The sequence below is a fragment of the Eublepharis macularius genome, chromosome 1, assembly GCF_028583425.1.
Source record: "Eublepharis macularius isolate TG4126 chromosome 1, MPM_Emac_v1.0, whole genome shotgun sequence".
Classification (NCBI taxonomy): domain Eukaryota; kingdom Metazoa; phylum Chordata; class Lepidosauria; order Squamata; family Eublepharidae; genus Eublepharis; species Eublepharis macularius.
This window is the reverse complement of record NC_072790.1, coordinates 144,068,416-144,082,181: the sequence shown is the minus strand read 5'-3', so window position 1 is coordinate 144,082,181 and position 13,766 is coordinate 144,068,416. Positions and strand designations below refer to the sequence as shown.

At 42.5% G+C, this 13,766-nt stretch overlaps 1 protein-coding gene across 1 annotated transcript in view; it reads left to right on the top strand.

Moving 5' to 3' along the window:
* The window catches only part of THBS2 (thrombospondin 2), a 74,130-nt gene that overhangs the window by 18,293 nt on the left and 42,071 nt on the right, over positions 1-13,766 (top strand). Inside the window, exons 7-13 of the mRNA XM_054986115.1 lie at positions 690-786; positions 4,893-5,063; positions 6,589-6,765; positions 8,067-8,240; positions 8,845-8,972; positions 9,085-9,237; positions 10,409-10,627. Coding sequence (XP_054842090.1) covers positions 690-786; positions 4,893-5,063; positions 6,589-6,765; positions 8,067-8,240; positions 8,845-8,972; positions 9,085-9,237; positions 10,409-10,627 — 1,119 coding nt within the window. The remainder of the gene's footprint in view (positions 1-689; positions 787-4,892; positions 5,064-6,588; positions 6,766-8,066; positions 8,241-8,844; positions 8,973-9,084; positions 9,238-10,408; positions 10,628-13,766) is intronic.

Sequence of the window (13,766 nt, the reverse complement as noted above, 5' to 3'; positions counted from 1 at the left end):
TGCTAAATGATCAAATGTAGAATGCCCATCAGAGTGGATGACAACGGGGCAATCTGATCCAACAGACCTAAAGTTGTTCTTTCCTGTGTCACTGCAATTCCCACGGCATGCTAACTCTGGCATGATAAGCAGAGCCAAGTAGCTTGCCTCTATGTATGAACACCCCTTCTGGGTCGTCTTCCATGTAGTATAAGAGGAATTCTGCGTGTGTTCTTTTCTTCCAATATGCAGAGCCTTTCCTTCTTGTTCTCAACAATGCTGCACAACGGCCTTCCTTCATGGTGGCATAACCTTAATGATTCATTAGTACAGCTACTGTCACTAGTGTAGCATGGGAGAGGAGGGCTCTTTTGGCATCCCCTGCTGAGCTGGAGGTCTCTCCAGTAGTGACTACTACTAGTAGGACTGTGGTCCTGCTTCCAGCCAAATTCTTGCACCAAGAATGGGTGTGGTCCAACTGGCCAGTGTTAGTCTGGCAGAAGCTGGCCACTCCAGCTGGGCATTGGCACCATGAGGAGGGTTGGAGGTGGTAGCCAATACCAACTCAGGATGCTAAGCTTAATTAGTCAAACAAAATTTGTGCAAACTGCAGATTTTTCTTTTTTTAGACTAAAAGTCTGCTCAAAGGTAAGATGTTCATTTGGCCTCATTTCTAAATAATACCTTATTTTTGTTTCCTTTGAATGTAGAACTCTAAAACGGAGTGTCATAAAATCACATGCCCAGCAGTGCACTGTGTCAGCCCTTCATTTATTGAGGGCGAGTGTTGTCCTGTCTGCTCTCACTGTAAGTAAGATATATTAGACAATGTATGTTAAAATATGTATATTAATATGTAATAATAACACACTTTTTCAATTGCCCTGAGTATGGCATTAAGTTATCCTGAAGGGCAATATATAAATTGAACATTATTAGTATAGTGGAGAGCTGCCAACTAATGCATTCCTTCCGAGTGCTTCAAGCAGTGCCTAAAAGGGAAGACTCAGACTGCTGCTAACACTCATGCTACCAGCTTTCTTCATGGGTGTTGTTAATATATTAACCCCATTTATTGACTTCTGAAAATCTTATCCCTAGTATTGTTCTCCTTGATTGCTGAAATGTTCTCCAAGTATAGGGTAGGGTGATGAGGTATGGAGTGAGAAGAGAAGCAGTAGAAGAAAAGCAGTGATTGGGCCTTGTGAAATGGAATGACTTATCAGTGGATTAACAGGGGAACTGTTGTTGGATTTGGTTGAGAAAATCTTAGTAGGTGTCTCTGCACACAGAAACAAGGCTAGCCTGGCCTCATAGCTAGACCTTGGGGTCAGGTAGCAATTTTCCCCAGGCCAGTATGGCTAGGGATGCTGATGGTGACATCTTCTAGGCATGAAGTAAGGGTCACTGAGTGTGTGTGTGTGTGGAAGGGAGGTATTTGTGAATCTCCTGCATTGTGCATGGGGTTGGACTAGATGTCCCTAGAGGTACCTTCCAACCCTATGATTCTATGATTTTATTGTAATAATATGTGTATCAGGCTCCCTGAATTCCCAGTTTTCATTTTTTTTTAGAGTAAGTCTCTAGACCCTTCCCTTGTGGAGGTGTAAGGAAAAGGGCATATCTCCAAAATGGAAGTGGCTACAGACTTACTTTGTTAAAAAAATGATAGCTGAGAATTCATACAACCCGCTGCACCTTTTATTACAATGCTTTGACAATGTTTCTAATCATTGAAAAGTGGGTTGGAGATGAATGAGAGTAGGCAGGACAAGCAAATCTGAAAGAAACATTACATTCAAGGGGGAAAAATTGACTCAAGATCACTTCCAGAAAAAAATTGAGATGGACTTCCAGTTTGGCTAATGGAGACCTGACGTGGTCCAGAGAGCTGAATCATCAAGAGTGACTGTTTGGGCAGGCCAGGTGCTTAGATCACCTGCTGCCATTCCTCTACAGGTAGAAGAGGAGCTAGAACGCTACAAGACCCAGAGAGTGAGAGATCTCGGCGGCGGAGGAGGTCCTGGACAAAGGATTTTCCTTATCGCCTTGCGGTCCCCTCGGAGAAGGGCGAGCTAAAATCTCTGCAGTACTCTTTGAGTCATTTGTTTGGCATAAAGTCGCCAGAAACCAAGCTTCAGAACCAGATTTGGCCAACTTGAAGCGAAAGAAACAGCACGAAAGACCCATACGGAACAAATTGAGGTAAAAGATCTTTATCTTGCTTTTGGACTTAAAATGAGAAGAGAAATTTAACTAAAAGTTAAAATTGTGGACTAAGCTGATAGAACAAGAAAGGAGCAAGGCATTTTGAAGGAAAAAGTGGAATTCGATAGACTATAAAGCGTAAAAGAAGTGGAATTAATTTTTGTTTATGCATACCTGAGGTTTTGGAAGAGATAACTGGCAGTGAGAAAAGGGGAGGAGGTTGAGAAGCTGCGGAGCAAACATCGCAAGAGGCTAGAATGCAAGGAGAACAACGAGTGACACTGCCTAGAGAGGCTTAATCTAGAGAGCAAGAAGGAAGTGGAAACAGCAAACAAGACCTTGGAAGGAAAACAAAGGAAAAAACGCGAGATATAGCAACAAGAGGACAAAAGGAAGTGGATACCCACCATTCCGGAAGGGAAAAGGACGAAGCAAGCTACCATAGAGACTCTCCGCCCAATATCTGGTGAGATTAAAGTAGTCTGGATTTTCAAATAAAAGATAAAAAGGATATCTGGGACGGGGAAGAATCTAGTGTAGAAGCATGAAGAAAGTAGAGAAGGAATGGCAGGTTGCCATAGGAACGGTTATAGAATCGCTGGGAAAAAAAGTTACAGAAGGCTATGAAGAATTGAGCCAATTTATGCAGAAAATGGAACAAAATTTGATTAAAAATATAAAGGATTTACTAAAAGCAGAAGAGGAGGTGAAGAATGAGCTACCAGTAACAAAGCAGATAGCTCAAGAGATGGTACAAAAAATCACCGATTTGACATCGAGTTTAAAAGTTGAAAAACGGGCATTTCAAGATCGTGTGGCAGAAACTGAGTACAAAACTACTTCGACAATACATTAAATGAATTAATTGATAAGAAAATAAGGAGAACGAAATTTAAGTAATAAAAAAAATGTAAAAGTAAAATTTATTTGTAAAAGATGTGGAGAGATAGAAATATAAGAATGAAACTACAGATGGAATTATTTGAAGGAATAAGTTTTTAGTTCTAAGTTAAAAGTGCTATCTAAAGGATTGAAGCTAAAGCAAAAGTGCAAAGTTATATGTAATTGGTTAAAGAGACAAATTGTAATAGGTTGAAGACTGGATTTAAACTGTTGTATATGGTGGAAATGAATAGTTTGATAAGGAAGTTATGAAAATAAATTTAGGTGAAACTTTCTATAGAATGGGGGAAATTTAAAATAAAATTTAGGTGGAATTAAGGGGCATCTGATAGGATAAGAGTAGTCTATTGATAATTATAGAAATGTAGGGCTAAAGAATAAGCTAGAATTTTGCCTTTAATAATAGGGACAAATGAAAGTAATATAGAGTTAACGATAAGAAATAAAGGAGTCATAGTGCTGTTGGGAGTCAACATAGAAAAGGGGGGAGGGGGAGGGGTGGGCTACATATATCAATATATGGGGAATTATGTTGTAAAATGATTGGTAGAATGTATGTTAACCCATCCAATAAAAAATTCTTTTAAAAAAATGAGATAAAAGTGGTTTCAAAATAACTGGAAAAAACCTGAGGGAAAAACCAAGAAATCTGAATCAAAACTAAAGGCAAAAAATCCCCTGATTCTTGCGTGCATAAACCAAAGCATTATGGCCTGAATTGACTTAAAAACCCAGTGCATAAAATCCCTCTCTTAACTGTGGTACCTTCACCCAGCACAAGGAGCTGCCAGTGGAAGTGTCTCTTTGTGTCGGGAGAATTAGCAGAGCAATTAGCAGAACAAATTTGAGGATCCAAACAGCTATATCAGCAACCGGTCTTTCTGTCAAACATGCTGGCTTTGATCCATGGGTGCAAGGATGTTCACTCAGGGATCCCTAGGGTTACCAGGTTCCTCCTGGCAACTGGCAGGGGATGGGAGAGAGCAGGTTAGGCCAGAAGAGATATCATCAATAGGTGTTGCAGGCACACCCCTGCCCAGTTCCCTGGCTTGCCTCCTCCCACTTTCCTGGCAGAAGCCATTATTATATCCATAAAAATGGTTGCTGGGCTCCAACTTGGTAACTTGGAGAGCATATATCAGATGGGACACTTTACAAGCCTTCAGAGTCCAAAGCTGTGGAGAGCTGGAGAACAAACAGGCCATGTGTATTGATGATGCTATACAAAATAATACATTAATAATAAATACATAAATATCTGAATGATTGGTTATGGCTGTCCAGTGCTTTGGTTTGCAGTAAGTTTAAGAAACCTGTCAGGCTTTGGCCGGGGCAGAGCTGCACAGGGTGTCGGTGTGTCTGAACTGTGGTCCTTGGCTGTGGACAGGGACTGCACAGGTCTCAGCTCTGTGGAAGGAGGGGAGGTATACATCACCATTGCTCCCTCTCTACCGCTCGCGTGCCTGCTTAACCTGTCAGGGTCCCAGCGGCATCCTCCTACTTCCAGCCTTCCGTGGCTCCCACCCCACCCCACCCCACCTGGTCTGTCTGGGTGGCAGAATAGCTGCCTCCCGGCTGTCTCCCACCTGTTCCTCTAGGCAAGTTTGGGGGCTGAGCCTCAGACCCTGGACAAAACCTGAAGTTTTGTGGAGCTGGAGAGCCAACAGATCCATTCATAGTTCAGATCTCTGTCTTGATCTCCTGTGCTATTTGTTCCCTGTGCCAAGTATTTTAGCAGGCTTCCACTTACAAATACAAAACAAGGCAGAGTTAAACACTGCCCTCTCCCTTCTGATCTGTAGCTGATGACAGTGAAGAAGGCTGGTCTCCATGGTCTGAGTGGACAGAATGCTCTGCCACATGTGGTTCTGGAACCCAGCAGCGAGGAAGATCATGTGATGTCACCAGCAACACTTGCCGAGGCCCATCCATTCAGACAAGAACCTGTTCCCTTGGCAAATGTGACAATCGCAGTGAGTGCTATAACATTCCTTATGTCCATTGTAGCTCATCGTTTTCTTCCTGTTAGAAATAACATAAACCTGGGAATTCAGTTTTATATATGAAATGATTGTATCCCCATTGGAGAATTCTCAAGTGGCTCCTTAACTTCACCAGATGTTAAGATATTGCCGGAACTATTTTGGAGTTGTCCCATTTTTCTACAGTGAAAATAGATGAGTTACATACCATTGGTAGGTGTCACAGGTATTGCTCTGTATGATTCCATGTGGAAGCCTTTGAGGGGCATGTAAACAGCCCGTCTAGCTGAATTCAGCACATGAGAGCAGCAAACTCTAGATTGCCTTCCGGTGGGCTAACATAGCTTAAAGATATCTGTTTGTACCAGTACTCAGAAAAAAAAAAACAAGACACCAAATATACAGATTAAATGTTTTATCACTGGCCAGTCTGTATCAACAAAACCACTGCCCTGACTTGTAGTGTGGGTTGCTGCTAAGATCAGCCTAGTGTTTTGGGCAAACCCATTCATTACCTTTGTTTATTGTAGCCTGCACAAGAAAGATCAGGCCTAACCGTAAATTAAGCCACTACCCCCTTGAACAATGTGGAACAGAAGGAAAAAAGTCCTATTCCACACCAGTTTGGAAGAGGCCAAGAAATTCCTGCTTGACCCCTAAATAGGGTTGTCAACTTCCAGGTGGGGCCTGGAGATCTTCTGGAATTACAACTGATCTTTAGACTACAGAGATCAGTTCCCCTGGAGAATGTGGCTGTTTTGGAGGGTGTACTCTATGGCATTATACCCCTCTGAGGTCCCTCCCTTCTCCAAACCCCAACGTCTTCTGGCCCCACCCCTAAACACCCAGGAATTTCCCAGCCCAGAGTTGGCAACCCTAAGGTGGGCAGCCCACAGAAAGTGATGGTCAACTTGTGTCAGAAACTTGCAACTGGGAGGGGAAGCCAGTTTAAATAATTCCCTGTCAACTTCCCACTTCATTGGCTGGATTGCACTAGAAAAAAACGATCCCCCTCAAGGCCAAGAAGGATCTTTGTGCATTGTTCAAACAAGGGTTTGGCACAAAAACTGCACCCCAGGACAATAAGCTGTGAACATAGCTTATTGCATTTTTAATCCTTCTCTTTCTCAAGAAAAAAAGAAACTCCGTTGTAGTATGCATGACTCTCCCGTCTTCACTTTTGGCCTCACAAATACACTCTAGGGAGGCTAGGTTGAGAAAGAATGCTTGATGCAGCATCACTATCACCTTCATGGTTGAGTGGGGATTTCAACCCAGGTCCCCCAAGTCCTAGTCTTACTAGAACTCTCCAAGCCAATTTGTACTGACTTCTGTGGCTGCCTTAGGCAGAGACATTTGTGGAAACAGCCCTTAGTCAGTGCTTATAGAATAGGATTCAACATTCCAAATGGGTACAGTTCTTTAATACCTATTCTAAAGGGAATTGCCATTAAAGCTTTTGAGAATGCAGAGGCAGGCACTTGAACTGTGATTATTTCCCCCCCACCCCCGGTAGTACGTCAGGATGGAGGATGGAGCCATTGGTCCCCTTGGTCTTCTTGTTCTGTGAGCTGTGGAATTGGCAATATAACGCGCATACGACTCTGCAACTCCCCAGTCCCACAGATGGGTGGGAAAAACTGTAAAGGCAGTGGCCGGGAAACTAAAGAATGTGAAGGAGTCCCATGTCCAAGTAAGTTCATTTGTTTAAATGTCAAGGTTACAAGTGCTTCATCTTCTGATAGGGCAACCCCTTAAACATTAGCATTCATCAGTTGAAGCAAATTTATCCTTAGAGTCAGCAGCTGGAGGATCCTGGGCCCATTGTAGCCCACTTAGAATGCTATCTAGCCCTCCAATTGTCAACTAGAAAAGAAAAGTAATGGCATTTATGGCAATAGAAGTTGCCAGCAATGGAAGTATGGTGTGAGGCACTGATAGATATTTTATTACTCTCATTTCAAAGAGGGCCCTTTCAGAATATTGGTTGCTTATTAAGGCTATAACACGACTACAGTAATATGCTGCTAGACACCTTTGGAGTCCTAGGCTAGCGTTGTCCTTTTGTGCTCCTTGTTCCTCCAAAGAAGTCTGTGATTCATGGAATATTCTCATAGTTTGAATTTAGCAACAAGTGCATGAGAGACAGAGTTCTATGAGGAGAGTATAATATTCTCTTTTGCTGTGTACCAGCCATCACACTTTTTTGACTGAAGCAATTAAAGAGGGACGAAAAATGTTGCTCAAACATTTGAAAATATTTCAAAAAGTTTTCAGGTCAAAACGAGTGAGGAAAGAAATATTTTCCATGAAAATGATGCTACTCATATTTTGTATAGGTGCTCTCTGTTTCTAATGTAGAGGTAGAGAGAATGTGTTTTTTTTTTTAAAAAAACACAAATAACTTCAGCAATAAACTTTGAACATCTTTCTATTTCACCTAGCATGACCTGTTTTAAGTTAATTTCAAAGGAAATCTGTTTTCTACTTTACATTAAATTTTCCTTCTGGAGAGTCAATCCAATTAGCAGTACTTTAAATGATGATGGAATCAAGCAGCACCTTAAAACTAACCAAAATTATTTCCACATAACTTTCTGTAAGATTCAGTGAAGGCTTATGTGGGAATATGGTGTCACAGGATGCAGATTTCATTCAGCCGCTATAAGCTAACACAACTATATTAATCTTTATTATCATCTGGGATGATATTCTTTTCTGGTTCTAGAGCAAAAGCTACAATCCAGAATTCAGTTGTTCTGCATTATCCCACTGAATTCAATTACTCTGAGGGCTGTACAATAGGTACAATAGCTTCCAACTGGGGCAGATTCTATTGATTTCTAAGCTGCTTGACAAGATAAGAGAAAGGAATTTGTATTCCTACTTGAAATCAATGAATTATATCAGGGCATGTGGTCACCATACTGATGTTTGATTATTGTCTAGCTGTATTATCTAAGTTGATTTCTTGTGTTGTTTGCCTTATTCTAGTCAATGGTCGATGGGGCCCTTGGTCTCCATGGTCTTCTTGCACAGTTACCTGTGGAGGAGGGATTCGAGAAAGATCTCGCCTCTGTAACAGCCCAGAACCTCAATATGGTGGAAAGTCATGTGTGGGAGAGGTCACGCAGCATGATATGTGCAACAAACAGGATTGCCCAATAGGTGTGTATGGGGATGTACTAGATATCTGGCTGTTACTTATATAAATATGCCTATGCCTGTTCATGTGAGATCTGAGGCCTCCAGATCTGCTTAACTTCTTAAGATGATCATCACAAGTTTTCATGGAGGGACCATAGCTCTGTGATAGCACAAGATTTGCACTCTGAAGCTCCCAGGCTCAATCCATGACATCGCCAGTTAGAAGGATGTTAGGTACTAGGAATGGGGATGCTCTCTTCCGGAAACCCTAGAGAGTTGCTACAGTAGGAGCGGGTAGGTAGAACTGGATTAGATGGACCAATCATGTAATTCAATGTAAGGGTTTGATAGGCCATCACTGCGATGCCTTTTTATCTGATTATGTTACATAGTATATCTCATAACAAGTATACTCATAATAATTGCCATTATAGCCAACTGTTTATAACAGTCTACAAACCATAAAAGGGTGTGTGTGGGGGGGAGTTTTCATAAGTCCTGCAGACCTTTGTTGTTCTACCTGTTTTTTAAAGATGAGATTTTCTCCTTCCACCTCCCCTTCCAACAAGAGTTTAGTTTAGTTTATTGCTGACCCTATCAATGGTCTTTTGTACTCTTTTGGCAGATGGATGTTTGTCAAATCCTTGCTTTCCTGGGGCAGAGTGCAACAGTTATCCTGATGGCTCTTGGTCCTGTGGCCCATGTCCTGCTGGCTACCTGGGAAATGGAACATTCTGTGAGGACCTGGATGAGGTACGTAAGGTTTCGGTTTGTGTAGAATATGCCTTTGACCCCTTCCATTATCATTGTTGGAGGTTTCCAATAGAGATAACTCAGTAAATCTTTCTGCTTGTTTTCTTGGCAGTGTGTGGTAGTTCCAGACATTTGCTTTAAATTAAACCAGAAACACCGTTGTGTAAACACAAATCCAGGATTCCATTGTTTGCCGTGCCCTCCACGCTACAAAGGAACTCAGCCTTTTGGGGTGGGCCTTGAGGCTGCCAAAAAAGAAAAGCAAGTAAGTGTTGTTGAATGAAGGCCAGTGGCCCATAACAAAATGGAAAATATGACACATCTGGTATTAAAAGTATGGCATAGGGAGAGAGTGCAGGGTCAGTCCCAAAATCAGATGATAATTAATTGTGCCCTTTCCACTTCTGTCTTCTTGTAGGGATATGTGTATATATACAATGATCTCAGAACACATGGAATGAAGTACTGTTCAATTATGTTTGAGAAATGAATGCAGTCCCAAGCAGAGTTACACTTAGAAGCATTGTAACTCTGTTTAGGATTGCCCTAGGGTTGACAACTCCAGCTTGGGAAATTTGTGGTCATTTGGGGGCAGAGCTTGGGAAAGGTAGAGTTTGGGAGGGAAGGATGCTGAGCTACGATGTGATTCCGTAAAGTCCCTCCAAAGATTCCATTTTCTCCAGGGGAGCTGATCTCTGTAACCTGGGAGAACTCCAGGAGCTTCTTGGAGGATGACAACCCTATATTGTACGGAAAGTTTTTGGTGCTGCTTGGAAGATATTTTTTCCAAAGCAGGCCCAATAAGATCATAAAGTTACAGGGGAAATCTCAAATGAGAGCAACCTATTACCCATATACGGTGATCTGCGGTGTGCTTCAACTGCTTTGTTGTTATGGCAGACAGGAAGAACAGGAATATTCTCAGTCTTCTGGTGGGCTGCAGTTGATGACAATTGGGATGCGTTTGGCTTGATGGGTCACAGAAGACAGAAAGGCCTGCTATGTAACATTGTGAAATTCAATTTTTGTTCAGACACAATTATTTACGTACATTCATGCCTCCGCCTCACTTTCTGCAAGCGTTTAAACTTCTTCTGAATGCTGTATGCCATATATTCCTCTCCAACCAAATTTTTCAAAATGAGTTTTCCTTTCTGAAAGGCAGTCATAAAGAAGCTTGTAAAACCAAACCATAGTTTCACTCAGTCACATTTCAAAAATCATAAGGAAATGCCTGTGCTATTTCAAGTATATTAATTGAAAGGAAGATAATGAGCTTCATTGGCATCCAAGCAGCCTTTGCCCCTCTTTATATGGGTTCCTGTGCTGCTGTTTACTTAGCATAGTCCAGTTTGGGGCCTGTTTTTTTAAAAAAGACTCATACTTTTACTTTCTTATTGAAGCACATTCTGAATCTTTGTGGTCTTCATTTTTAGGTATGTGAACCTGCAAACCCTTGCAAAGACAAGACACACAACTGTCACAGATCTGCAGAGTGTATCTATCTGGGGCATTTCAGTGATCCCATGTACAAATGTGAATGTCTGACAGGTTATGCTGGTGACGGATTTATCTGTGGTGAAGATTCTGACCTTGATGGATGGCCCAATAATAACCTGATCTGTGCTGCCAATGCTACTTACCACTGTGTAAAGGTGAGAAGAGATAATGGAACAGTCATTAATGGCTTAATGGATGGTTACTAAAGAAGTTGGATAACAACGACATTTGATTTATATACTGCCCTTCAGGACAACTTAATGCTCACTCAAAGCGGTTTACAAAGTATGCCGTTATTATCCCCACAACAAAACACCCTCTGAGGTGGGTGGGGCTAAGAAAGCTCCAGAGAGCTGTGACTAGCCCAAGGTCACCCAGCTGGCTTCAAGTGGAGGAGTGGGGAAACAATCCCAGCTCTCCAGATTAGAGTCCTGCGCTCTTAACCACTACACCAAAGTGGATGCTGACTAGACATGGGCACGAATTGAAATACGAATAAAATTTCGTGATGAATCAGGCCAATTCATGTATTGTGAAAATGCATTTAGTGGGGCCATGTCACGAAATTCATGACTTTGGGGGCTGATTTGTTGGATTCATGAATGCTTCGTGATGCCAGACAGGCAAGCGCCAATCCCTTGATTTCCTAGGCAACATAGGCCTGGAATGTCTGCAGATCTTTTGTTGCCGTGGAAACACCAATCTTAGCCCATGTAACCTTGATAGGCAGCTCTCCCTGCCAACCTGAGAGCACCCATTCTGTTCTATGAGAGCATAGAGCAGGGGGGAGATGGGCCTTCTGTAGCCATGGGAACACCAATCTCATCCTTCCAAACCCTGTTAGGTGGGACTGTCTGCCGACAGAGAGCTCCTGTTCTGCTCTATGTGAACATTTCTTATATAAGGCACAGCTCTGTGCCTCCTGCTTTCAGTTCCAATAGACAGAGGGAGAGGGAGGAGCTGTTGCTGAGATTTAGAGTGAGAGAGAGTGGTTTTGGGACCTTTTTGCTGGATTTGCTGTTGCTTCAAAAGAGACTGAAAAACCTTTTTCTTATTTTCTGCTTTTGTCCTTGCTGGGAAGGTAGTTGGTTGAGGGTGCCTTTTTTCCTCCTCCCTACCCCAGTCTCAGGGCATTGCCTGGCTCTGGGGTCTAGCTTGACAGAGGCCATGCCTCACCCCCCGAGCCCATGGCACCTGGGGGGACAGAAGGGAGGCGGTCTCCTGGTCAACATATTGCAATCTTCACCAAACTTGGAGGGTGGCTGGAGGAGAGCCTGCTGAAGTCTCCCTATGAATTTGGCATCTCTGGATATGAAGGGGGACCATTGTAGGGCCGCAGGATCTGATGACTCATGAACCTAATGAATTGTTTCATGAAATGGGACAACTTTGTGAAAGTTTGTGGTTCATTGGAACCACAAAACTCAGGGTTTGTTTTTTTCCCATTTCGTGCCCATCTCTATTGCTGACTGCTAATCTGAATCTTCCTGAGCCATTTGTTTAACTTCTAGGTAGGTAAAGGTAGTCCCTTGTGCAAGCACTGAGTCGTTACTGCCCCGGGGGGGGGGATGTCACATCATGACGTTTTCTTGGCAGACTTTTTACGGGGTGGTTTGCCATTGCCTTCCCCAGTCATCTACAGTTTACCCCCAGGAAACTGGGTACTCATTTTACCAACCTCGGAAGGATGGAAGGCTGAGTCAACCTCGAGCCAGCTACCTGAACCTGGCTTCCACCTGGATCAACCTCAGGTTGTGAGCAGAGATTGGACTGCAGTACTGCAGCTTACCACTCTGCACCACGGGGCTTTTAACTTCTATTGATAGAAAAAAAATATGAATGAAATATTTTACTGGCTCAGTTACTCCCTTGTGCTGTGGTGACAATCTACTGAAAGTCTGGTAGGAGTATATTTTGGCTTACAAAATCTATATTATTGTTGAAGTCCTCTTGGGAACCATCAAGCAGAACTGAATGTATAATTGTGAGAGAATTTCTGGTACACTTGTTAGGAATTGTTGGGTTTTGTAGTGTTTCATTTTGCTGCTACAAACTAAGAAATGGGATATCTCCTGTTCTATATGAGACTGCACTTCCCCTAAAGAAACATGTTTGTAGCTTGGGAGTACCGCTGGACCTGCACCTCTTGTTGGATAAACAGGTTGTAGTGGACAGTCTTTCACCAGCTTCAGCTAGTGAGCCTCCTGTGGTCCTTCCTGGGCAGAAAAGATCTTGCCACTGTGGTGCATGCCTTGGTAACCTCTAGATTTGTTTACTACAATCCTCTGTTTGAGTCTGCCCTTGAAGACTGTCCAGAAACTACAATTGGTACAAAATGCTGTGGCCAGAATGTTAACTGGAGTGGATCATAGGGACTCCAGTCTTGTGCTATCTACATTGACTCCCAGTTTGCTTCTAAGCCTAGTTCAACGTGCTGGTAAAGCCCTATTTGACTTGGGCTCAGCCTACCTTAAGGACTGGCGGTCATCATCGGAGGCCCTGCTTTGGGCGCTCCCACCAACTGAGGCTAGATGGGTGGTGAGAAAGGGCCTTCATGATCATTATGCTGAAACTTTGGAACATCCTTCCCTGGGAAATTCATCTGTCTCCTTCTACTCTTGTCTTCTGCCAGTGGGTGAAGACTTTTTTATTTAGCCTGGTGTTCCCCCAGTAATTCTTATCCCCCTCCCAGTTGTGTTTGCACGTTTATATGCTTTTATTTAACTGTATGCATATTTTAAATGCCACTTAATATTTTAAATGTTGTAATGTTTGAATGTTTGCTGCCTTGAGGACCCTATTTCCATGGAAAGGCAGCACAGAAATGTTTTAAATAAAATAATTAAATGAATAACATGACCACCTGTCTAGAATTACCAATATTCAATTTAGAATGCAGGTTTTCTGCAATTCATTCTGTGACAGTGGTATTTTTGCCTCCTCAGTACATCAACTATGTACTGATACCTCAGCTATCATCCTACTAGGTTGGTAATTTAGGCCACTAACCAACCCTCTTAATAAACAAGTTGAATAATTAATGAACAGCAAACTGAATCAGCATCCAGAGCCATTAAGCCAAAAGCAATCAAATATTAGAAGAACAACACACAGTACCAGTAACCAAATTGAAACTTGGTTGTTTAGAAACAGTGGTTTGATGACTAACAGTTATTGTAGCAGAAACTTTTGAGGCCTTCAGCCCACATTGTAAGATTAATCCAGAGGCTAAATGTTTTACAAGGGCAACAAGGTGATCTTAAACATCCATTGAAGCTGGTGGACTTAGTAGGG